General features: G+C 40.6%; 2 protein-coding genes and 1 long non-coding RNA gene across 3 annotated transcripts in view; 2 read left to right on the top strand and 1 right to left on the bottom strand.

Annotated features, from left to right (window-relative positions):
- Nucleotides 1-10,658, top strand: part of KIF14 (kinesin family member 14) — a 130,704-nt gene extending 120,046 nt beyond the window's left edge. The window contains exon 30 of the transcript XR_006273758.1: nucleotides 10,536-10,658. The gene's annotated coding sequence lies outside the window, so the exon portion shown is untranslated. The remainder of the gene's footprint in view (nucleotides 1-10,535) is intronic.
- A 3,028-nt stretch (nucleotides 10,659-13,686) lies between these two features.
- On the bottom strand, nucleotides 13,687-15,686 carry LOC122455530. The gene is made up of 2 exons (XR_006273762.1): nucleotides 14,647-15,686; nucleotides 13,687-14,462 (listed from the first exon to the last, which is right to left on the bottom strand). It is a non-coding gene; the product is annotated as an uncharacterized LOC122455530 (long non-coding RNA).
- Nucleotides 15,687-15,818: 132 nt separating this feature from the next.
- ZNF281 (zinc finger protein 281) lies at nucleotides 15,819-20,869 on the top strand. Its single transcript, XM_038414199.2, has one exon. It carries the CDS (start codon nucleotides 16,088-16,090, stop codon nucleotides 18,716-18,718), a length of 2,631 nt encoding a protein of 876 aa, XP_038270127.1. The 5' UTR covers nucleotides 15,819-16,087; the 3' UTR covers nucleotides 18,719-20,869.
- Nucleotides 20,870-26,695: the final 5,826 nt, after the last annotated feature.

Here is a 26,695-nt window from a genome sequence, read left to right as displayed (position 1 = left end):
CAAATTGGAGGATTGGGCCAAAAGAAATCTAATGAGGTTCAATAAGGATAAGTGCAGGGTCCTGCACTTAGGATGGAAGAATCCAATGCACCGCTACAGACTAGGGACCGAATGGCTCGGCAGCAGTTCTGCGGAAAAGGACCTAGGGGTGACAGTGGACGAGAAGCTGGATATGAGTCAGCAGTGTGCCCTTGTTGCCAAGAAGGCCAATGGCATTTTGGGATGTATAAGTAGGGGCATAGCGAGCAGATCGAGGGACGTGATCGTTCCCCTCTATTCGACACTGGTGAGGCCTCATCTGGAGTACTGTGTACAGTTTTGGGCCCCACACTACAGGAAGGATGTGGATAAATTGGAAAGAGTACAACGAAGGGCAACGAAAATGATTAGGGGTCTAGAGCACATGACTTATGAGGAGAGGCTGAGGGAGCTGGGATTGTTTAGTCTGCAGAAGAGAAGAATGAGGGGGGATTTGATAGCTGCTTTCAACTACCTGAAAGGGGGTTTCAAAGAGGATGGCTCTAGACTGTTCTCAATGGTAGCAGATGACAGAACGAGGAGTAATGGTCTCAAGTTGCAATGGGGGAGGTTTAGATTGGATATTAGGAAAAACTTTTTCACTAAGAGGGTGGTGAAACACTGGAATGCGTTACCTAGGGAGGTGGTAGAATCTCCTTCCTTAGAGGTTTTTAAGGTCAGGCTTGACAAAGCCCTGGCTGGGATGATTTAACTGGGACTTGGTCCTGCTTTGAGCAGGGGGTTGGACTAGATGACCTTCTGGGGTCCCTTCGAACCCTGATATTCTATGATTCTATGATTCTAACTCCTAAGTTTTCCACCATTTCTTTGGCAGCAGTGATGGCATCTTTAAATCCTTTGTCTCTGTAGGCCACAATGAAATCAAGGCAGCTCCTCGTCGAGTAGTAGTGGTCGCAGTGTCCATTGACTGAGTGTGTAATGCATGATTACAATGTTTACTTGGAACAGGTTATTGTGCCAAACCATAACTGAGACCAGAAATTTGAAGGTTTCAGAGTAGCAGCCGTGTTAGTCTGTATTCGCAAAAAGAAAAGGAGTACTTGTGGCACCTTAGAGACTAACAAATTTATTAGAGCATAAGCTTTCGTGAGCTACAGCTCACTTCATCGGATGCATTTGGTGGAAAAAACAGAGGAGAGATTTATATACACACACACACAGAAAACATGAAACAATGGGTTTATCATACACACTGTAAGGAGAGTGATCACTTAAGATAAGCCATCACCAACAGCAGGGGGGGGAAAGGAGGAAAACCTTTCATGGTGACAAGCAGGTAGGCTAATTCCAGCAGTTAACAAAAATATCAGAGGAACAGTGGGGGGTGGGGTGGGAGGGAGAAATACCGTGGGGAAATAGTTTTACTTTGTGTAATGACTCATCCATTCCCAGTCTCTATTCAAGCCTAAGTTAATTGTATCCAGTTTGCAAATTAATTCCAATTCAGCAGTCTCTCGTTGGAGTCTGTTTTTGAAGCTTTTTTGTTGAAGTATAGCCACTCTTAGGTCTGTGATCGAGTGACCAGAGAGATTGAAGTGTTCTCCAACTGGTTTTTGAATGTTATAATGCTTGACGTCTGATTTGTGTCCATTTATTCTTTTACGTAGAGACTGTCCAGTTTGGCCAATGTACATGGCAGAGGGGCATTGCTGGCACATGATGGCATATATCACATTGGTAGATGCGCAGGTGAACGAGCCTCTGATAGTGTGGCTGATGTGATTAGGCCCTATGATGGTATCCCCTGAATAGATATGTGGACAGAGTTGGCAACGGGCTTTGTTGCAAGGATAGGTTCCTGGGTTAGTGGTTCTGTTGTGTGGTGTGTGGTTGCTGGTGAGTATTTGCTTCAGATTGGGGGGCTGTCTGTAAGCAAGGACTGGTCTGTCTCCCAAGATCTGAGAGAGCGATGGCTCGTCCTTCAGGATAGGTTGCAGATCCTTGATGATGCGTTGGAGAGGTTTTAGTTGGGGGCTGAAGGTGATGGCTAGTGGCATTCTGTTGTTTTCTTTGTTGGGCCTGTCCTGTAGTAGGTGACTTCTGGGTACTCTTCTGGCTCTGTCAGTCTGTTTCTTCACTTCAGCAGGTGGGTATTGTAGTTGTAGGAATGCATGATAGAGATCTTGTAGGTGTTTGTCTCTGTCTGAGGGGTTGGAGCAAATGCGGTTATATCGTAGCGCTTGGCTGTAGACAATGGATCGAGTGGTATGATCTGGATGAAAGCTAGAGGCATGTAGGTAGGAATAGCGGTCAGTAGGTTTCCGATATAGGGTGGTGTTTATGTGACCATCGCTTATTAGCACCGTAGTGTCCAGGAAGTGGATCTCTTGTGTGGACTGGTCCAGGCTGAGGTTGATGGTGGGATGGAAATTGTTGAAATCATGGTGGAATTCCTCAAGGGCTTCTTTTCCATGGGTCCAGATGATGATGATGTCATCAATGTAGCGCAAGTAGAGTAGGGGCATTAGGGGACGAGAGCTGAGGAAGCGTTGTTCTAAGTCAGCCATAAAAATGTTGGCATACTGTGGGGCCATGCGGGTACCCATCGCAGTGCCGCTGATTTGAAGGTATACATTGTCACCAAATGTGAAATAGTTATGGGTCAGGACAAAGTCACAAAGTTCTGCCACCAGGTTAGCCGTGACAGTATCAGGGATACTGTTCCTGACGGCTCGTAGTCCATCTTTGTGTGGAATGTTGGTGTAGAGGGCTTCTACATCCATAGTGGCTAGGATGGTGTTTTTAGGAAGATCACCAATGGACTGTAGTTTCCTCAGGAAATCGGTGGTGTCTCGAAGATAGCTGGGAGTGCTGGTAACCAAGGGCCTGAGGAGGGAGTCTACATAGCCAGACAATCCTGCTGTCAGGGTGCCAATGCCTGAGATGATGGGGCATCCAGGATTTCCAGGTTTATGGATCTTGGGTAGCAGATAGAATACCCCAGGTCGGGGCTCCAGGGGTGTGTCTGTGCGGATTTGTTCTTGTGCTTTTTCAGGGAGTTTCTTGAGCAAATGCTGTAGTTTCTTTTGGTAACTCTCGGTGGGATCAGAGGGTAATGGCTTGTAGAAAGTGGTGTTGGAGAGCTGCCTAGTAGCCTCTTGTTCATACTCCGACCTATTCATGATGACGACAGCACCTCCTTTGTCAGCCTTTTTTATTATGATGTCAGAGTTGTTTCTGAGGCTGTGGATGGCACTGTGTTCTGCATGGCTGAGGTTATGGGGTAAGCTATGTTGCTTTTCCACAATTTCAGCTCGTGCACGTCGGCGGAAGCAGTCTATGTAGAAATCCAGGCTGCTGTTTCGACCTTCAGGAGGAGTCCACCCAGAATCCTTCTTTTTGTAGTGTTAGCAGGAAGGTCTCTGTGGGTTAATATGTTGGTCAGAGGTGTGTTGGAAATATTCCTTGAGTCTGAGACGTCAAAAATAGGATTCTAGGTCACCACAGAACTGTATCATGTTCGTGGGGGTGGAGGGGCAAAAGGAGAGGCCCCGAGATAGGACAGATTCTTCCGCTGGGCTAAGAGTATAGTTGGATAGATTAACAATATTGCTGGGTGGGTTACGGGAACCATTGTTGTGGCCCCTTGTGGCATATAGTAGTTTAGATAGCTTAGTGTCCTTTTTCTTTTGTAGAGCTTTTTCTTTTCCTTTTTCTTTTGTAGAGCTACTAGGCAGCTCTCCAACACCACTTTCTACAAGCCATTACCCTCTGATCCCACTGAGAGTTACCAAAAGAAACTACAGCATTTGCTCAAGAAACTCCCTGAAAAAGCACAAGAACAAATCCGCACAGACACACCCCTGGAGCCCCGACCTGGGGTATTCTATCTGCTACCCAAGATCCATAAACCTGGAAATCCTGGATGCCCCATCATCTCAGGCATTGGCACCCTGACAGCAGGATTGTCTGGCTATGTAGACTCCCTCCTCAGGCCCTTCGTTACCAGCACTCCCAGCTATCTTCGAGACACCACCGATTTCCTGAGGAAACTACAGTCCATTGGTGATCTTCCTAAAAACACCATCCTAGCCACTATGGATGTAGAAGCCCTCTACACCAACATTCCACACAAAGATGGACTACAAGCCGTCAGGAACAGTATCCCCGATACTGTCACGGCTAACCTGGTGGCAGAACTTTGTGACTTTGTCCTGACCCATAACTATTTCACATTTGGTGACAATGTATACCTTCAAATCAGCGGCACTGCGATGGGTACCCGCATGGCCCCACAGTATGCCAACATTTTTATGGCTGACTTAGAACAACGCTTCCTCAGCTCTCGTCCCCTAATGCCCCTACTCTACTTGCGCTACATTGATGACATCTTCATCATCTGGACCCATGGAAAAGAAGTCCTTGAGGAATTCCACCATGATTTCAACAATTTCCATCCCACCATCAACCTCAGCCTGGACCAGTCCACACAAGAGATCCACTTCCTGGACACTACGGTGCTAATAAGCGATGGTCACATAAACACCACCCTATATCGGAAACCTACTGACCGCTATTCCTACCTACATGCCTCTAGCTTTCATCCAGATCATACCACTCGATCCATTGTCTACAGCCAAGCGCTACGATATAACCGCATTTGCTCCAACCCCTCAGACAGAGACAAACACCTACAAGATCTCTATCATGCATTCCTACAACTACAATACCCGACCTGCTGAAGTGAAGAAACAGACTGACAGAGCCAGAAGAGTACCCAGAAGTCACCTACTACAGGACAGGCCCAACAAAGAAAACAACAGAATGCCACTAGCCATCACCTTCAGCCCCCAACTAAAACCTCTCCAACGCATCATCAAGGATCTGCAACCTATCCTGAAGGACGAGCCATCGCTCTCTCAGATCTTGGGAGACAGACCAGTCCTTGCTTACAGACAGCCCCCCAATCTGAAGCAAATACTCACCAGCAACCACACAACAGAACCACTAACCCAGGAACCTATCCTTGCAACAAAGCCCGTTGCCAACTCTGTCCACATATCTATTCAGGGGATACCATCATAGGGCCTAATCACATCAGCCACACTATCAGAGGCTCGTTCACCTGCGCATCTACCAATGTGATATATGCCATCATGTGCCAGCAATGCCCCTCTGCCATGTACATTGGCCAAACTGGACAGTCTCTACGTAAAAGAATAAATGGACACAAATCAGACATCAAGCATTATAACATTCAAAAACCAGTTGGAGAACACTTCAATCTCTCTGGTCACTCGATCACAGACCTAAGAGTGCCTATACTTCAACAAAAAAGCTTCAAAAACAGACTCCAACGAGAGACTGCTGAATTGGAATTAATTTGCAAACTGGATACAATTAACTTAGGCTTGAATAGAGACTGGGAATGGATGAGTCATTACACAAAGTAAAACTATTTCCCCATGGTATTTCTCCCTCCCACCCCACCCCCCACTGTTCCTCTGATATTTTTGTTAACTGCTGGAATTAGCCTACCTTGTCACCATGAAAGGTTTTCCTCCTTTCCCCTCCCTGCTGTTGGTGATGGCTTATCTTAAGTGATCACTCTCCTTACAGTGTGTATGATAAACCCATTGTTTCATGTTCTCTGTGTGTATATAAATCTCTCCTCTGTTTTTTCCACCAAATGCATCCGATGAAGTGAGCTGTAGCTCACGAAAGCTTATGCTCTAATAAATCTGTTAGTCTCTAAGGTGCCACAAGTACTCCTTTTCTTTTTTCAGAAATTTGAAGTCATTGATCTGGTTTGCCAGGCTTTCGCCCTTTTGTCGGATTCTGGCCTCAGCTTTACTTGACTGCGCCAGTTACATCAGAGTGTTGTAAACCTCAGTCACTTGGTACCTCGCTGGCCTTTCGCAACTATGCATTTATTCAGCTTGAGCCTGGACTCGACCTCCATCCATTTGGAGTAGGCCATAAAATGGCTGGGTGACTTTTCATGTTGCTTCAGAGCATCAGCTAAGTTATTCCAGTAACTGTACCCAGAAAGCGCAAGCAATGACTTGGTATTCTTGTTAAATATTTTGCAACAAAAACAGAACACTTTTTCACTTGATTTCAAGGAAACTAGCCAACACCGAGTCAGTTTCTCACCATTCTTGAGCAGTCTTTTGCAGTGTGACTTTGAAAAGTGTCTCTTCTTATTTACTGGAAAGTCATATCCTCAGTTTTCCCCAGTCTGTTCAAAATTATACGATCAATATCAGCAGAGTTTAGGACTGCCCACCATAAAGCAGGATCCGACATATCTATTTGTGATATGCAATTTTTTTCACTGCTGTTTCTGTCATCATGCAAGGCTGATTCTTCTTTATCATTTCTCTCCTTTTTGTGTAAACCAGATTTTTCTTTCTTGTTACTCTCCTTTTCATGTGAGCCAGGGTCGTCTTTATCATCACTCTCCTCTACGTCACCAGAAAAACTGGACAATTCTCCATCACTTTTCTCAAGTTTCCATTCCTTATGTTCAGGTAAATCTGCTAATTACTCAGTAGGATGTACATCATTTACACTTCGCTCCTGCATTTCTTCTGCACTGGGACAATTGCAACTACCTAAAGCCCAGTCTATGCTCTGTTTCAGATATTTTCCCATCAAATTTGCCTCTTCCTGCAACCTTGATTGCAATGGAGCTTTTGACTTCCTATACTGAGGTCCTGAAGGGTTCTTCAGGTTTTTATTTTCTATGGGGGAAACAGACAGTATTAGGGAGAGCAAAAGTCTATGTTTTGCAGTCTTAGGAAGTCATCAAATATTACGTGTTAAGCCTGAGAAAAGAAGTAACAGTATTTCTAATGCTGTTGCATAGATAGGCGTTCGATAGATATCTTTGGTGTCTCATTAAATATGTCCTTTATGAGTTGCTACTTACACCCTTCAAGTCTTAAAACATAAGTACACTTTCACAATTACACAATAAAACAAAGTTTCACAATATCATAGCTGGACTTGCTTCACTTCACTTTGTTCTTGTATCTCAAGGACCTACTGGCAATACCCTGCCCCTTATATACCTGCAAGGGTACGGCTGACAACATTCTAAGTTGTTCAGGGGAAATGTAGTCCCCATAAGGTCTGGAAGGTTCCGTGAGATTCTACAAAGGTCCAGAACATTCTAGGAGGTTAGTCATATTCACATGTGGAATACCTGAAACATTTTACTGCACAAATTCTATTTTCCCTTTTGTTGCTAATAACAAAAACAGCACCCTGAGCCTGGTTCCTGCCCCCACAAGCATGGTAGCCCAGACAGTCTTCTGGGTCGCCTGCCCCTAAATCCGGTGCTGACTGCTTCTAATCCAAAGAGAGTCTATTTTATTTGTGAAAAATGAGGAAAAGAATGTGGCATAACTGTTGACTCACATGACATTAGCTCTACAGGCAACAACATCTAGCATGAATTCAGTGACTGGGTAGAAATTAGATGGAAAGCTTTCATAAGTTATTCTGTAACTATAATAAATCATAGGATAGATAACTCCCTGTATGATTTGTTAGAAAGTAAATTCATATTTCTAGATCTTCAAGGGATGTTTTAAACCATCTGAATTCTGACCAAAATCACTACATTATATTTCAGACAATGTAGTTATATAATTTGCACTACATGCAATTTACTGTCTCATCAGTACTCTAACCCTTTAGTTAGTCTTTGCAACATTTTTGTTATAGTAGAATGAAAGTTATTATATTAAATTAGTTTAATCCAACCTCTAGAGATTAAGGACCTAATCCAAAAAACATTCAAATCAATGGAAAAACTCCCATTGACTTGAATTGGCCCTGGATCAAGCCCTAAATTATCAGGCAACAAAAGGAAGGGCAATATGATATATAAAACTACACTAAAGATCATGGAAAATGTACACACAGACATTTTGAAATGGCTGCTGCAACTTGATATATTGTCAGAACCTATTGCAGAAAGTAAATTTATCTATAGGTCCAAGGTAAACGAATACCTGAAAATGTAGAATTGTACCCGACAGAAACACTTGGATCACATTTTGATTGCATCCCTGTCTGCTTACAATGTTACAACTGTATCTCTAGGTAATAATTTTAAACCTTCCATTTCCCATGAGCCAAAATTTGTCTCCCTTACACATATTAAGCAATACTTACTTCAGGAATTGTCTCGTTGAAATTAATGGCGTTAATTGTGCTGTAAGGTACTACTAAACATGAGCAAGAATAGCAGAATTTGGCTGTATGTGGTATTTATGTTAATAACCTGGCAAATGTGCTTACCCCTCATTTATAAATCTCACTTATTTCTACTGGAATTTCTATGAGGCCCCTTAGCAGCACTTGTTCCTGAGGAAGATGTTTGCTACAGCAGCCTAGATAATTGTTTTTAACTTTGAGCGGTATGGTAGAAGATCACTCCCTGCTTTGGTTATAACTCGCGTCTCTTCAACAGTTGTTACCTCTTTTCCTTTGGATGGCTTCAATCAACCTTTAGTGAAGAATCATGGACTGAAGTTGTCCTCTGTTGTAGGCAAGGCTCTCTAAAGTTATTTGTTCTGCTTAGATCTTCTCGTGTACGAGGTAGATTTGTCCCCACAGCAATATGCACAGGACACAGTTTGGAGGGGGGGGGAAGTGGCCTTGATCTTGCAGTGGGAAAATGAGCCAGAATGCTATTTTATGTCGAATATTAAATCTTTAATAATTTTTAAGTTTCTAGTATTTATGGTTATGAAGAAAACCTTCTGAATATGAACCAAAGCCGTGCTATCTCCCTGCATTTTCACAGAATGCAGACAGATTTGAACAATAGCTAAGAGATGTGAACCGTTCCTATGCATGTCTGAGGCGCTAACTTTGAAGCTTTTTTATGTAATTTTAAACGGCAACATGGTTTTGTCAAAACAAATACTTTGGACAAGCTAATGGAAATAGTTCTTGAATTTGAGTGATAAAAGCCTGTACTTTTGGAGTTGAGGGTACTTAGTTCTATCCCTGATGCTGCAAAGCCATACGCAAACTGGTGACTATGAAGCCTGGCCTTTGAATGGTAAAAATTTTCTATACCCTTGTCAAGGACAAGAGTTGATGCAATTCATCTATGATTTTACGGAGATTGCTCAGTCTCACCATTTTTTTGCAATCCATACATGCCTACTGCCACAAAACATGCACCCATTTCTTACACATGGAATAAATAAGCATAATTAATTCAGTGTGTCTGTAGGTGAAGTGTTCTGTTTCCTCACTGTATATATATTACAGAATGTATTTTACAACACAAACTTATTTCTGTAAAGAAAGGTTTTAATAAGTTAATACTAGATGCATGTGTTAAAATATTTGTGATCGTGTCAGGAATGTACATAGTAAAATGACAATTCAGGCATTTTAATTCCTTTACATTGCATCAAAGTGATAAACTTAGATTTACAATTTATTTTCCAATATATTTAATTGATCCATTGACGTATCTCAGGCTGTATTTTTAGTACTTGGGAATTTTTAGCTGTTCATTTTTATGTTGAGCAAATCAAAGTGCAAGAGCCTCAAAAATGTAACTATTGAAGGTAAACAGGATTAAATAATGCCATACACTCTGAAGGATGATATGATCCAAAAAGAAAAGTCCTGATACAGGAAATATTTAAAACAATGTTGACATAAACATACTTTATTCATTTTTTGATCTTATGCAATGTTTAACAGATGTTGACACACTGCATATTTTACGTCTTTCATACCTTACAAATATATTGTCAATAAAAAAAGCTTTTAGCAAATTTCAAATAGCAGCAGATTGAAGGAACAAATGATAAATCATGGGATGAATGTTCTGATAAAGGAACTGGGCCTCTGCTTTCTTACTCTAAATCCAAATGGACTTTTAATACTTCAGTCAACTGTTACTAACCAAGGTAGAACAGATTTTGAAGAATAGTTAAAGATTAAAACTGTCCATGGGCTGTCTTATAAATGGTAGGAAGGACAATTTTGATGAGAACAGTTGAGGTTTAAAGATGAACAATTGATTTACACCCAAGAGAGAGCCCTAGTTGAAGAGGTTTTTTGAGTAAACACTAGACAGAGCAACAACGGTTGTGTTTTTCAAAGTCCAAAAAGCAGAGTAGTAGCCCCTAGCTGATCTGAAGGACCAGTGGGAACTTCTAGGTAAAACAACAGAGGAGAGGTGTCAAACGTTTCTGTTGAACTCTTGGAAAATGAGACTCAACTCCGCTTGTATGTTCTACCCTTTCCCCTACCCTTTCCCTGTCTTGTCCATTTAGATAGTGAACTTTTCAAGGGAGAGATTCTTATTCTGTATTTGTTCTGTACTTAGCAAAATGGGATCCCAACCTCACTTGGGGTCATTAGGTGCTATTGTAATACAAATAATATAAGTGTGTCTTCTATGCCTATTAATGAAGGGACTTTTTAGATCAGAGTATCTGTACTAAGAGAGGCACGATTCCTTCCCTGCTCCCATGGAGTAGTAATCTGCTATTTGTTCTTAGCAATAACAGCTTACTGCTTTCCCTGTGTCAACTCATCTTTCCTGCCCCTCCCCATCCACTCCCTGTCCACCTATCTGGAAAGAGAAGTACCAAGAGTTCAGCTCCTGCTTTTACACCTGCAACAAAGATGTAAGGAGGTGTGTATCTTACTCCTCCTCTTAGTCCTGTGCAGCTGCATATGTTCAGTCCATATGTGGCCATAAATAATAATGTTCAAATTATTTAAATTTACAACTTTTACCTTAATGTTAATTGTCAATGACAGTCTTCAATACTAATTGGCATGAGCTTGATTGACCTTCAGGTCTGTATAAAGGATCCATGTTTATACAATAATTCTCTGTGCAGAATATTAGAAAAAAGTTAAATAGTATTTCAGCTTTGTAATAACCATTGTGCTACTGCTTGGATTACTGTGTATCATACCAACTTCATTTGATTATTGGTTAGTCAAGTTTGAACATTCAATTTAAATTTCATACATTATTATTTATTTCTTATTACTACCTATCATATAACCATAATTATTTTACTTTCTGTAACTATATTTCATGCATCTCTGAATTTTATTTCAGTTAATGAAATATGTAAATTTAGGCTAATCTACTCCTTTAGTCTAAGCAACATTGATTTCAAATTCTTCTCTGAGAAGCCAGTGATGTACTAAAATTAATTAATCCTTGTTTTTTACACTATATGTTCCACATAAGGAAGTTTACGCTTACCCTTATTTGAAAGCAAAATTAGGATCCAATTTTGCAAACACTTATGCACGTTAAGTAACTTCACTTACATGAATTGCCATGTTCGCAGAATCTGGCACTTGCTTTGCAAACAAGAAGCACAATATAAAAGTGCAGAATGTTCAATACTAAGTGTACAATATAGCCAGAACCAGGTGTCTGTCCTTTGTATCAGTCTATATGTATCATTAAATAAACTGCTTTCATTATTAAAAGAAACACCCCAGAAAGGTGTACTGGAATTTAATATTTCTTAATTATTTTATTATAAATTAATTAATCTTATTCTCCCCCTCAAGAGTTTAACTTCCATGCTGTGTAACCTGGGGAAATACTAAATGTGCATAATCTCCCTTATAGTTCAATATTTCTTATACAGTAATTCTGATGATGTAACAATTGCAAGAATATCCTAGCTGTGTTTAAATAATTTTTATATAGAACTTAAAATCTGTAACTTCAGAAAACCACAGGTGTTATAGTGTTACAGGCAGCTTGGATTTGCCAATGGAAAAAACAAAAAGTTCTTACAACGTAGGGTAGGTCCACATATAAATTCAAAATTCTGCATGCAAATATGAGACTTCCTTTTTATTTCTTCAGGGTAATTATACCAGAGGTGTTGAACTCAAGTTACTGAAAAGTTTCCCTAAGAAAGTACTTCTACAACTTTATAACGTTTTTCTGATTTGCTATGTTCCTAACTGATATATTTTGCTCATATTTTGAAGGATCTTGCCTGAAGTTGGTCTTTGGAAGAATTAACAGTATATTAACTCAGCCCTTGATATTGCAAATAGATCCCTGTGAAAAGACTGCACAGAGTCCCCACAGAAGTCCAGAATGTCTTTTTGCTTGTTTGTTGTCTGATGCTAGTCAGATTTGAAGAAGCTTGTAAAATATATTGGCTTTGATAAATCATGGTTAGTATCTACTGTTTGGTAATATTTCGTATTGTCTAAGTCCGCCTTGAGAGTTCACTACTCCCTACTGTCAAGACAGAGATCTCTGATTAATGAAATATTGAACAATTTAGCTATTTCATTTAATTTTTGTTACTTTTTTCTATACTTTTCCTTATAATCCTACATCTCTCATTTTATTTCTATTTTAGTTTCATTTTAAAAGTTGAATATTTGTGTTTTTAGGTGTGTATGTATTTATATATCAAACACAAATATGTATGATGCATACATATATTTTTATTACAGAACATGGTAATAAATGATAAAGTTTTTACTGATTGCATTTTAAAAGATATTTAGAAATATAAGCATTTGCTCTTTTCTTAGTTTGTTTTAATAGCATTTTTGATGTTTTTTTATTTCATGTTCAAGAGACCAATCAGGCGTGACATAAATTTTTCTAATTAACATTTTAGATTCTTTAGTCCTGAATATTTTATTGCCAAAGAGTTGAATAGCACAAATATTGTAGGCAATGTACTCCCACATTATCAAATAAATGCTCAAGGTACAGCTTATAATGTTGAAAAATAGAAAAATAAATTGACCTTGATGAAGTGTGTCTTCTTTTGTCTGTTCCCAGGAAAGTTTATTTCAGGTATTTCTACTGCTGAAATGATTAGAGTTAACAGCTTTTTCCCTCCATTTTATTTTACAGGGTCTCTTCATCTTCCTGATATATGGGGTGTACAACACAGAGGTAAGTCTGCTTGGAGTATCTCAAGGCTGACAGAGTGAATGAGAGAAATGACAGGTTTCTTATCTTGATAACTGAGGGACAAAGTTGGCTTTCCATATGAGTGTCCTACTGCCCTTCATGCTTGGACTAGCTTATATGCATCCCATCTTACCATTAAACATAGACACCCTGAATAAAGGGACAGACTCATTTCTCATAGGCATTGACTAATATTTTACTGCTGCTTTAAGTTTTTGAATTCCTAGTCTTTTTTTTAACACTTAGTTACACTTGACAGTCTTAAACTTTCACAATTCCAGTTGTTTTTTATATATAACTAAGTTTTAGTTTGCATGCCGTTTAAATGGAATTGCATTTAGAGTTGCATGAAATGTAGCAAGAACTAATCTATCTTAATAACTGACTTTAAAATTCTGTAGGGTACAGAAACTTCTTATATCCCAGGTTTAATATTTACATCTTTTATATATTTTGGAAGACTTTTCAAATCTACTGCAAGGCTTTCTAATAGCTGCAAATAGGCCTCTGAAAATTATTTCATGATCTTTAAAGGTGATATATATAGCAAATGGAATGTAAAAAAATCCAAATGTTGTTGTTATAGCTTGTGCCCTTACAGTTCCATTCATAGGGAAAAAAAAAGTTTTAATCAGTTCAGTAGGAAGTTACTAATACACCTGGGTGCATATTATATTTGGGATGCCATATTAAAAACCCATAGAGATAAATAAATAAGCTTTGGGAATCAATGGTTGGAAATTAAACATAATTTTATTCAAAAGTTAGTAGTAGTCAAGGCTGCATATCTAGTTTAACAACACTAGTGAAAATGAAGAAAAATGTCAGCTGTAATCTTTCATGGAGAGGTTTTTTTAAAAAAATTAAAGTGGTATGATTGTGAATGTGTTTCTGGAGTTGCATCAGTCCATTATAATTACATTTGGAAGGATTAGATTTTTACCAGTAAATGTCAGTTAACATTGATTTCACCGAACACACACACACACACACACACACACACACACACTGACAAAAAATCTCCATCAATAATAACAGGAATGTACAGATAGGCAAAAAGAAATGCTGCTTTAGAACTTCTTAGAGTTTAGTTTAATGATATTTACTTTGTTGATGCTGATGTGATGTTGACAATTTGTGTTTTAATAAGGCCGTAACTTTTTATACCTGTGTCTACTGTCATTAAGTAATGGTAATTTTCTGCAACTGTGAAAATTTAAATAGATAAAAGTTGAAAAAATGCTTAAAATATACATTAAATATGTCACAATTACCAAAAAAAACCAAAATCAAATTCTGCCAAACCTAGTAATAGTGAAGGGATTTTCATCTATGCAACTAAAATGGCAAATAGCACCATTAATCAGGCATGTGCATATTTGTTACAACTGTGTGCTTAAAGTGTGTTGCCATTGGGCTGTACTGATCTGAGAGGAATTATGTAGTGGTCTTCAGGTATATTAACGATCAGTTCTCTAAATGTACGATTTGCTTGCACAGTTTTCTTTAACTGAGCTAACAAATTTATTTGAGCATAAGCTTTCGTGAGCTACAGCTCACTTCATCGGATGCATCCTATGAAGTGAGTTGTAGCTCACGAAAGCTTATGCTCAAATAAATTTTAGTCTCTAAGGTGCCACAAGTACTCCTTTTCTTTTTGTGAATACAGACTAACACGGCTGCTATTCTGAAACCTGAGCTGTCTTACTCTGTGTTAGTTCATCCTTTCGGGGGAAAAAAAAAAAATATCTGGCTGTGCTTTCCAATTTGCACTTAGATTTCAGATAAAATGCCTACAAGCAACTATTCATATGTTATGAATGTATACACATATACAATCAATACGCCAAATTTGGATATCCTTACTCTTAAGTAATATTTCAGGAGTGGTTCCATTAATGTCAATGAAGTCCGTGCACTATGATGCTAACTTGCTACGGCTATCAGAATCTGGCTCCTTATAAATACATAAACTATTAATTTCTTTGGGTAGAAGGGGATTAATAAATGTATGCATGTCCCAGTAATTATTTTTGAGTCTGACAACACAAACACTATGCATTTATCTCTCTGTCCTAATCCTACAGCTACTTTGCAGGAGTGAAGATGCACACGAGGTTTTACTTGTATTAGGCCTAGTGTTGGTGGGAGAAAAAAGTTTTGTGTCTGTGTCTGCCTCCCCCCCATATTAGTTCGGTTGAGTTGGCTTTCCGTGCCTGAAAAGCCCTGTTCGGATGCAGGCTCCCGAGGGAGACCCGTCCCACCCCGCCACACGTGGGTTACGCTAACAAGTCTGAACCAGCCTTCGCTGCCTGTGTTGTACCCTGGGCGACGTAACAGGGCCCTTAGGCCACAACACACCGAGGTAACGTCCCACATGCTCGCTTGTGTCTTCCCGGGCCTTTTCCCTCAGGCTCGGCTGACTAACCTGCGGCCCACGGCCTGCCTGCTCGTACTGGGACCGGTCCCTGAGCCGCTGCGACGGTGTATGACAACGTGCCCTGGGGCGGTGGCACCCGGCTGCGTGTGGCTACGGTGAGCGCCCAGTCCCTTACCCCCACTGGGCGCAGAGCAGGGACGTGTCAATGGCAACCCCTGCCCCGCTCCGTGTCGCTCCGCGAGCACGGGGAGGGCAGCGGCACCTGGGCCGCCTCCAGCAGTGAGGTGCAATCCCCTCCCCCGCGGCCTCCGCCCCCGGGCGCAGCCCAGGCGGCCTGAGGGGCTGCAGGGCAGAGATGGCTGATGGGTGCGAAGGGGGGCAGGGTGGGGGGGCTCTGTTACGCCTGCGCCCTGCTGGCCGAGCGCTGCCCGCCCAGCGCGGCCCTCCCGACTGGGTCGTTCCCAGCATGCCGCGCGCCGTACATGCGCAGTGTCTCGCTCGGGGGCTGCTAATTCCATTGTGGAGCGGACGCGGCGTTATTTTTGACTGGAGGCGGCGGCGGGAGCCGTAAGTGCAGCCAGGGCCGGGTGCTGCCCGTCGGCGCGGGTGGGGCGGTGACGATGCGCCCGGGCGGGGTCGGCTCGGTGAACGGGCGCTGAGCGGCACCCTGAGCGAGCGGCGTCCGGCTGCGGGCGAGCGGCGGGTCCCGCAGCCCCTCTGGGCCGCGCCTCCTCCCCGGCCCGGCTTCCTAGGGGATGAAACTCGGCAGCGGCTTCCTCGGTGGCGCCGGTGGCGGCAGCAAGAGGGCGGCGGCCATGGAGCCCACCTTCCCCCCCAGCATGGTCATGTTCAACCACCGGCTCCCGCCGGTCACCAGCTTCACGCGGGCGGCCGCGCCCCCGCCGGCGGCCCAGCACCCCTCGCAGTGCGTCTTGCCGCCGCCCCCCCCCTCCGCCGCCAGCGCCTCCGCCTCCTCTGCGGCGGCCGAGCCTCCCGCGCCGCCCCCCCCTCAGGACGTGACTTTCAAGAAGGAGCCGGCTGGGGCTTTCCCTTCCTCTTCCTCGCAGAGGAGCCCCTGGGGCTTCCTCCAATCGCTGGTGAGCATCAAGCAGGAGAAACCCAGCGAAGAGGAACAGCAGCAGCACTATGGGGGGCTCTTCGGAGGGGCTGGGGAGGAGAGGCACCCAGCCCTGGGCAGTGGCAGTGGGGAAGGAGCCAGCCAGAGTGTGATTCAGGATCTCAGCCTCCTCCACCACCTGCACCACCATCCCCACCGGGACCTGTTACTGAGCGGCAGGAGCGAGGGCACCCCTGGGGGCTCCGAAGAGCCAAAGCACGATGCCCACGGCAAGAAGGCAAAGAGGCCAAAGCCAGAATCTCAGGGAATGAAAGCCAAGCGCAAGCAGAGCGCCTCATCCAAACCCCCACTGGTGGGAGATACAGAAGCTGCCATCTTGTCCTCAAGTCAGAAACCTCATGTCTGTGAACACTGCAGCGCCGCCTTCAGGAGCTCCTATCACTTGCGCAGACATGTGCTCATTCACACTGGGGAAAGGCCTTTCCAGTGCAGCCAGTGCAGCATGGGTTTCATCCAGAAGTACTTGCTCCAGAGACATGAGAAGATCCACAGTAGGGAGAAGCCATTTGGATGTGACCAGTGCAGCATGAAATTCATCCAGAAGTACCATATGGAGAGACATAAGAGAACACATAGCGGAGAAAAGCCATACAAATGTGACACTTGTCAGCAGTATTTTTCAAGGACTGATAGACTGTTGAAGCACAGACGAACATGCGGTGAAGCCATAGGTAAAGCAGGTGCTGGAATGGAACCTGGATCATCAAATCATAACATGGAGAGCCTGGCTGTGTTGTCTCAGGGAAGTACAAGTTCTTCTAGGAGAAAAAGTAAAACAAAAAGTATATCCATTGAAAACAAAGGACATAAGTCTAGTAATAAAGTAACTGAATCACAAGTTGCAAGTAATATGACCATGCAGAATTATGCAGTAGAGATTCCTGTTGTGTCTTCCAGTGGTAGCTTAGTTAGCGCTGGCATGGAAGAATTACAAAAAAAGGTGCCAAAGTTGGTCTTTAAAAAAGGAAACAGAAAAAATGCAGACAAAAGTTACCTTAATTTTGTGTCGCCATTACCAGATATTATTGGGCAAAAACCATTGCCTGGGAAACAAAGTGGCTCTCTTGGTATAGTAACCAATACTGGTGTAGAAGCTATTGGTCTTCTCCAAAATGCAGGTGGAAAACCAGGTCAAATAAGTAGCAATTATGATGATGCCATGCAATTTTCAAAGAAAAGAAGATATTTGCAAACTGCCAGCAGTAACAGTGCCTTTTCTATAAATGTTGGACATATGGCCTCCCAACAGTCTGTCATCCAGTCTGCAGGTGTCAGTGTTATGGATAATGAGGCCCCATTATCTCTTATTGATTCAACATCTCTAAATACTGAAATGAAGTCTTGCCATGACAAGTCTGGAATTCCTGATGAAGTCTTGCAGAGTCTTTTGGACCAGTACTCTCACAAGTCAGAAGGCCAGAAAGAAGATCCTTTCAATATAACTGAACAACGAGTAGACTTGCACACCTCGGGAGAACATTCAGAGATGGTTCAAGAAGAAAATTTGAGCCCAAACTCTCAAACAGCTTCAAATGATAAGGCAAGCATGTTGCAAGAATACTCTAAATACCTCCAACAGGCTTTTGAAAGAACGACCAATAGCACTGGTTTTGCTTTTGGACCCAGTTTCCAGTTTGTTAGTTTGTCTTCAACCCTCCATAATCACAGTTTGTTTCAAGACAAACAGATATACACTACATCTCCTCTTGAGTGTGGCTTCAGCCAGTCTGTTACCTCAGTGTTGCCAACTGCATTGCCAAAGCCTCCTTTTGGGATGTTGCTTGGATCGCAACCAGGTTTTTATTTATCTGCTTTGGAGGCTACTCATCAACAGTTGACTCCTTCTCAAGAGCTGGATGATCTGATAGATTCACAGAAAAATTTAGAGACTTCATCAAACTACCAGTCTACATCTCAGAAATTGAGTAGCCAGAAGGAACAGAAAAATTTAGAATCTTCAACAAGCTTTCAGATTCCACCTCAGGAGTTAGCTAGCCAGATAGATCCCCAGAAGGATGTAGAGCCTAGAGCAACATACCAGATTGAGAACTTTGCACAAGCGTTTGGTTCTCAATTTAAGTTGGGCAGCAGGGTGCCAATGACTTTTATCACTAACTCTAATGGAGAAGTGGACCATAGAATAAGGACTTCAGTGTCAGATTTCTCAGGGTATACAAATATGATGTCTGATGTAAATGAGCCATGTAGTACAAGAGTAAAGACCCCTACCAGCCAAAGTTACAGGTAAGGTCCCAAGTGTGACCAGGCTGTGGGGTCTTTTTAATGTAATTTTGTTTTATTTTGATAACACTGCCATTGGAATGTTTCTACATGGTCCTGTTAAGAATAATGTAACATGCCCTTTCAATGCAACTTTTCATATTTAGTTTATTTTGTTAGTTGATTTTTTTTTTTAGGTCTGTTTATTATGGGTTTTAATAAAAAAAATCAATAGATTAAAATAGTTCTTTTTGCTCAAATTACAATGTTTAGCAATCCAATTTACATATATAGAGTGTCAGGGAATAGCCCAAAAGTTTAAAATGCAAAAAATTAACTTTGTTCCTAGGATTAAGGTTTATTCTAATTGCTTTACTCTCAGGAAATTGTAACGAAGCATGGAAATTCTATGCACCATTAGTGTACTGGAATTTTCAATTTACAGATCGTGGCAAATATACTTCATTTAAGGAAGGGATCTAAAACATTTTCAGACTGCTGTCTTGTATCTAGGATGATCCAAAATTCTGAGAATTTTGCTACCTGCATCTTGCTGTAGCTTTTAATGTACTCTTTTTCCAGGTGACTCATTCCAGATTTGTGGGGCAAATGTTCTTGGATCCATGATAAATGCCTGGAATGGTAGCTTTAATATAACAATAATGTCCTCCGAACTCCTGTACAAGGCTGTAATTCCATAGAGACCTTCTAGTGACATAAGCCCTGAGAACAAAACTTAAGTGGCTTGTTCATGTTGTTAGAACCCCAACTTGAAGCTACAGTCATAACTTATATACACTTTTGGGATACATTATTTATTATACATGGTTTAAAACAGATCAGTGTTTTGCCCTTCCCCTCCATCCCTTCCTCTGTTAGTATGCTGGGTCCCCTTTCTGCATATTTTGTTGTCCTCCCTGGTTCAATCCTACATGGTTTGTGGTCCTTCCCTGGTTATTTCCCATCTAAACAGTTGGAATTTGAAAAGATTTACATTCCGGAAAGTGCATAATTTATTATGTACTTACTGATGTCGTCTTACGATATCAAGTACAGAAAAATAAAAATGTCAACACCCATGTATTTTATAATTCTATTAAGGTTTCCATGTACAATAAGAAATAATATACTCCCAATTGTACATAGTAAGGCCCTGATGCTGCCTTGGGATTTGCTAACATGGACATCTGTGTCCAACAGATCCCAGTAACTTCAGTGGGTCTCCATATAGGTGCCCTGGTCCACAACAACATCTCACTGCAGGCTTGGGGCCTACGGCTGCAATTCCATCAAAGGTTTCTGGTGATGACAGACACCACAAGGGTGGAGCTTGAGTGGTCTGTTAATGTCACCATAACCCTTTAATGGAATTATTGCCATACTTTATGTATATTTTGTGGTACATTATTTATTATATGTGAATCCTGATTAATGCCTGTGGAGCTACGGAAACCCAGAATTGTTCGTGGCCATTTGAAGCTGCTGAAAGGCAGTGGCACTGCTCTAAACCACTTTTTTGAAAATGTTTTTTTCTGCTTAGTTTTTTTTTTTATGTAATTTTTGGTGATGTTTATGCTGATGGTTTTTTATGTACTCTTGGTGATGTTTCAGTCTTACGTACTTTTCTGGTGTCAGAAAAATACCAGTGGTTGTTTGCAGTCTTCTTGTGTAATCAGCCTATTACAGGCTTCCATGTATAATAAAGTAATTAACATTGTGCAAGTGTAAAACACTTCTGATATGAAAGTCGTGTTTTGAAAACTATGGAATTATTAAACAAATTGTTACAAAAAATTGGGTAATTTATCTCCCATTATCCACCCTCCCAAAAAACCCAATCTAAACCCTGTTTCTCTAAGTGAACTATCACCTTCTTACTATTAGTAGGCTTGCTTCCACAGAATTAATCTAATCTCATTAACTTTTTCTCTAAACTTGATTATGTATTTCATCCTTATTTCAATTTAGTGAGATAAGCTTCCTCTGATCACCAGGCATGGAGCCCAGTGTGTCATCAAGGGTTGGAGTAGACCATAACTTTTGTAGGCCTCGTGCTTTTTATCATCTCTTGTTTTGCAGAGGTTATGATTTACTTTCTTTATATTGTGTGTACTGGATATTGCATATGTATTCTGATTGTTTGCTTTAGCTTAATAATAAAAAACTATTATTCACAAAATGATAAAGAAGATATCACTTATATTATCCAGTCACACTTCTGAGACATTTTTATTAAGAAAATTCCATAAAATGTTTTAAATAGCATTACAGAAGCAACATTATAGCTTGATGGTATATTTTAAGGTATTTTTATTGTAAGCTTGTTCTTTTAGATCAATAAATATACTCTTGGTATTTTAAGTATGCAGACTTAAATAGATTATTTTTTACTTTTAGATTATTTTTTGGTTTGGAAATTCTTGTTTGAATACACTATTAAAAAATTGAGCCACATAAGACCATTAATGTTTAACTTTCCATTGAGATTAGTTAGATTTTGCTTAAACTAGTTGACCAACATGATCATCTGTGTTGCGTATGGCTCTGTACAATAGTAGTGCACGTGCTGTAATTTGAATATTTTGTAATTGTTGAAAATTGAGAGCTAGAGTTTCTGTAGATATTATGCAGAGATAATTTTGTTCTAAGATTTTAAACAAAACATTTTCTATTAACTGGTTTTTGCTTTGAACCCATTGCTTGTATTTGCATTTAAAGAAGGACCTACCAAAAGTACCAAAACAATGATTCAAACAAGCAGTAGGTAGCGAACGGGTATGTCTACACTTAAACTCCCACAGCGGCACAGCTGCGCCGCTGTAGCGCCTCAGTGTAGACGCTCCCTATGCTGATGGGAGGGGTTCTCCTGTCAGCAAAGGTAATCCATCTCTTAGGGAGGTGGTATCTTTTTTTTCCATCGACCTAAGGCTGTCTACACTTGGGGTTTAGTAGGTATAGCCACCTCTTTCTGGGGTGTGGACTTTTCACACTCTGTAGAGACATAGGTATGCTGATGTAAGTTCCTAGTGTGGACCAGTCCTAAGTGTATGTTCTGTGCTTCCTTAATAGGTTTAATCTACTGTTTCGTAAACTTGTAGAAAATAAGAGCAATAGTGCTAGAAGTCCCCAAAACAATTTGAAAAGGGAAGTAGGGAAGTTGAGTAGTTTTTAGGTACAGACTATAGTTCCATTTGCCTACATGAAGTTATCTGAAACTCAAGGAAGAAGATACCTGTATGCCAAAAAGAAACAGAATGGTAAGAATGGCAAAAAACAAACAGTTACATAAACACAAAGTACTTAAGGAATTAATATAGATAGTATCCAGGGGATTGACAGGAGCCCTTGTGGAAGATTGGGAGATGCAAACTGTTACACTTCACGCTCTGGTAATTGTGCAATCACTTGAAAATGTGTTTCTAAGTAGAACACAAACATATTTTTCCCAGCTAACCACTGAGTTCAAATTATTTGTATCCAGGACAGTACTCAGTGTGCCACATCTATTTGTTTTGGGTGCTTAATGTTGAGCACCTGGTAAATATAGGAAGCTGGTCTTTCTGCTATGTGCTGGAAGGAACTACATACTGAAAATATAGATTTTCCTTAATGTGTATGAAGCAGTAGTATAAATATAGCAAACTAACAATCCTCTGGGTGATTTGGGACACTAAGGAGGGGAAGGAACATAATTCTCATAATTCTCTCTAAATTAACTTTCTCATGTGTCATAACTTTTAGTGTCTGGAAGTATATTTTAAAAAGGGGGATGGAAGGGAATTAAATCTTGTTTCCCAACCCCAAATGTAGAGTCTAGATTGAAGATACTGAAAGGGAATTATTTACAAGGAAGTGGCCATTAAGAAGTAATACACATGATAAGAAGTTGGACATACATAAATTGAAGCATTTATATTACCACTATATGTAGCTCACATCTCAGAACTGATGTTGAAGCAGACAAAACAATGTGGTTCTCCTTCCTCCAGGTTATGAGTGGGTGACTGTAAACCAGCAAAAACTCAGTGTGTACTCCAGAGCTGTTTGAAAACTGGAAATTAACACAGGTGAAAATGATATTTGAATGTAAATTAAAGCAGGAGGCACTTTTGGAGCAGCAAATTGAGTGGGAGACTTAAGAAAATGAAAATATAATCGTTTCAGGCTTTTATGGAATCCTGAAGCAAGTTTGTACTTTCCAAAAGATTTTCCCCACTGTGCAAGAGCAAATTTATTGTATTAGCTGCCTATAGTTCTCAGCCCCTGGTAAGTGGAATCATCATCTAATTCTAGGTGAAGTGATGAAGTGCTCAATGTTAAGTATCCCATCATGCATATTTAAATCAAGAGCAGACAAGTTGACACAAAAGGCACAATTTTGTCTTTTCTGGCACTTAGAGAACCCCTGCTACAAACATAAAAAGAAAAAGAGTACTTGTGGCACCTTAGAGACTAACAAATTTATTAGAGCATAAGCTTTCGTGAGCTACAGCTCACTTCATCGGATGCTACAAACATAGTTCTACTTAATCAGGCTGGAGGGAGGGTTCCCTTATAATAATTCTAGTTGCAGGATATTTGATAATGTAAAATAGAAATTCAGTTACTGCTTGATCAACTTAATTTATTTTTACATACTTACTTTTGTAATAATGCCTTGGTTTTTAAAAAATCTGTCTGATAATGCTATAATGGGGCACTCTGGCATGTCAAAAAGTCTTTATTTTTGTTATAGACGATCCCTTGGTTTTGTAAAAGGGAAATATGGCAACTCACCAATTAGCTTTTGCTCCCATGAGATGATAAAAAGCTGATGATGCCTCATGAAAACCTTGAAAAGATTTTGAAACAATTCAGCTTGTCATATTTTCTCTAGTCTTATCACTCTCTCTATTACTAACAACATTTGCATGAAAACAATCTTTGTTTGGTTGCACTCTACTTTTAATATCCTTCCCACTAGAAATGAGTCTTCTAATTGTAATGTTACAATTGATGATTGTGGAAATCTGTGTTGTGAATAGAGGGCATACTTTTAATAGTGTAAAAGGTATTGTAGCCTTTACTTCCTGCATTCTCTACTTTACTTTTTATTATAGGCATGCAGTTAGCCAGATGCTTTTCATTATAAGACACACTTTTCAATTTCTTATAAATTCACCAAACTTTAACCATTTGGGCTGAAATATTCCTGCTGGGTGCCTGACTCAGGCTGAATTTTTCTGGAAAATTTAAGCAGAAACAGTTCAACTATTGCCTAGACCAAAAAATAGGGGAAAATGGTCTCTTTACCCACATTTAAAAAAAAAAAATCTTACAACCATTTCATTGAAAAACTGTAGTACTTCCATGCTTTATAGCTGGGGCTTGACATTTGTTAGGGGGATTGCTCTGATGTCAGGGATGTTCCTGTTGTCATCCTTGAAAAATCTGCCTGAATTTGGCCTAGTTATGAGACTCTGAAAAATCTGTTTGCACATGCTCAGTTGAGACTTGAGAGTTTGGCAGCTAAATTCTCAAGATGATTCCAGCTGTGCTGGATATGATCTAGCATGAGACTGCAGGGGCTGAACAGGATTTTCCACTGCAATTTGTTCTTTGGCTGCAAGGAGATGCTGTGACAGATCACAAGAACTGTGAGAGCAGGGAGATGTTCTCCTCTAATCGGTGTTCCTGCTGCTAACACAGGCAGTGAGGAGGAGGAAGAGGAGGCAGCCTGACTCAAATGCAGAGGAATGGGGAGCTGGGCCTTGAGGTCTGGGGGGGTGGATGATGGAGGAGGGGAGGCTGGGCTGAGGAGCCAACTGCAGGCAGTCTGGGACAAGGAGAGGCCCGAGGTCCAGGGGCAGAAGGAGAAATCTGTATCCACTAGAGTATGTTCTCCTCGGAACCTGGAATAGAACCTAGCATTCCTGAGTCTCAACATTCTTCAGCTGTCAGGAAATAAGCTGTGAAACCCTCTGGCAATGTGTATGCTTCATCTTCCTCTAATGGCTGGCCTGCATAGCGTATAGTAACCTACTACTGCTATCCTTTCTTCTTAGCTCAGGTGGCAGAAGTCTGTGCTGTTGATCTAAAGGTTCTAGTCCTGCTAAAGAATCATGGGATAGTCAGCATGGTATGATGTGATGGAATTCGTGTTTTTCAGTTTGCTTTTTGCAAGAACATAGCACTTTTAACATTGCTAATATAGTTGGTTTTGTATGTAAAGTCATACTTTAAAGTTAGGAAATGCCAGAGTTAAGATTGCCTCTGCAGCCTTAATTTGATCCATTTGTGCAGATGCATTATGATGTAGTATTTAATTACATGATCACATACTATTTTTTTTTGTTGTTGTTCTACCAGGGTCCCTGTCTTTCAGTTCACAGAATAGATAGTGCTGAATGAGCAATTAGTCAGTATTTTGTTTTATCCTCATTGTTCAGTTTGTGGTCTCATGCCTTATTTATTGCACACCATTCAAATCCTTATCTGAATACAGAGTTCTTAATTTCATCGCAGGCTTTTCTGTGGTGTTCATCACTGTAGCATCTTTGTGCTTCACAACCATTAATGTATCTTTACAGCACCCTTATGAGGTAGAGTAATAGTATCCCCATTTTACAGGTGGGGAACTGAGCACAGCGAGACTCAAAAGTATAGACTAATTTTGAGGTCCATTTGGATATTATGGTGTGATTTTTTTTTTTAGACAATACAGTATTATATAGTACTTCGTATGTTCATAGCACAGCTCTTACTGAGTCGCAGGTCCATGATCTCAACGCTTACCAGACCCAGAAGTTGGGTACCCAGAAAATGAGGAAACATGAGGAATATGGCTGCCTGTGAAAAGTTTAGTTCGTGTGACTTCTCCCTAATCACACAGGAACTTTGTTTGCAGTGTTGTTGTAGCCATTTTGGTCCCAGGATATTAGAGAGACAAGGTGGGTGAGGTAATATCTTTTATTGGACCAACTTCTGTTGGTGAAAGAGACAAGTTTTCAAGCTACACAGAGCTCTTCTTCAAGGTGGCAAAGCCAGGAATAGAATCCAATCCCCCAATGTGACATTCAGCTGTCTAAACTTTATCATCATCTTTTCTCTTCCGACATCCCTTCCGTCTTCTGCAGCAAATGAGATGGGGTCCTACATACAATCTGGATTAATTCCATAAGCATTGTACATCCTGTGCATTGACAGACAGGGGTCGCATGGAAAAAATAGCATGTAATTGCATAACTTGAGACTGTCATAATGCATATGCACCAGGCAGCTGAATGAAGGTTCTACAAGCAATCTTAATTCTGGCATTTTCTAACTTCTGAGTACTTTGCAACCTTATGTTCTTTCAGTGTAACTCTGTGTAATATAATGCTTAGATATCTAATTTTTGGTGTCTATAATTGGGAGTTTATTTTTTTATTACATTTACTACAAGTTTGTTTAATTTATACTTAGTCTTTAGGCTGTCTTCCATAGTAAATGTTTTTCTAATGATACGTTAGAGGGCTGCCTACTTGTATAGTAATTAAGTTTTAAATTTGATCAGATATCCAGTATGTAATCAAATGGACAAGAATCAGGATAGAATTGGGGAAATAAGACATTGGAATATTTTTCTTTATGTGATCCATATAACTTTTGTCTTTCCAATTAAGTTTTTTGTAGCCCCTCGCTTAGTTCTAGGTATCTCAAAACACTTTGTGAACTAATGAGCTAAGTAGGGGTAATACAGTTTACTGTTAAGGCAATTTCAGCAGCTGTTAGGTTCACACACAGCCTTAAAGCATATTTTACAGAGAGCTGTATTAGGGTTATCTCTGGTGCTTATGAAAAGTTCCCTGAGATCTTTAATTTCTATGTAGACCATCAACAGCAATTGGCAAAAGGATCCTCATTTTGATGTCTCCTCCAAGGCCAAAGAATAGTCTGTAGGTTAGCATTCTCAAAATTTCTCCCTGTCACATGCACTTTTCTGCCCACCTATGTTACATTTCGATTCAGTGGGTCTGGGTCTGGA

Source organism: Dermochelys coriacea, chromosome 8 (genome assembly GCF_009764565.3).
Source record: "Dermochelys coriacea isolate rDerCor1 chromosome 8, rDerCor1.pri.v4, whole genome shotgun sequence".
Taxonomy (NCBI): domain Eukaryota; kingdom Metazoa; phylum Chordata; order Testudines; family Dermochelyidae; genus Dermochelys; species Dermochelys coriacea.
This window is presented reverse-complemented; position numbering and strand designations above follow the sequence as displayed.

Coding starts and splice junctions, on each gene's coding strand:
- ZNF281 (XM_038414199.2), top strand. CDS start 16,088: ATGAAACTCGGCAGCGGCTTCCTCGGTGGCGCCGGTGGCGGCAGCAAG.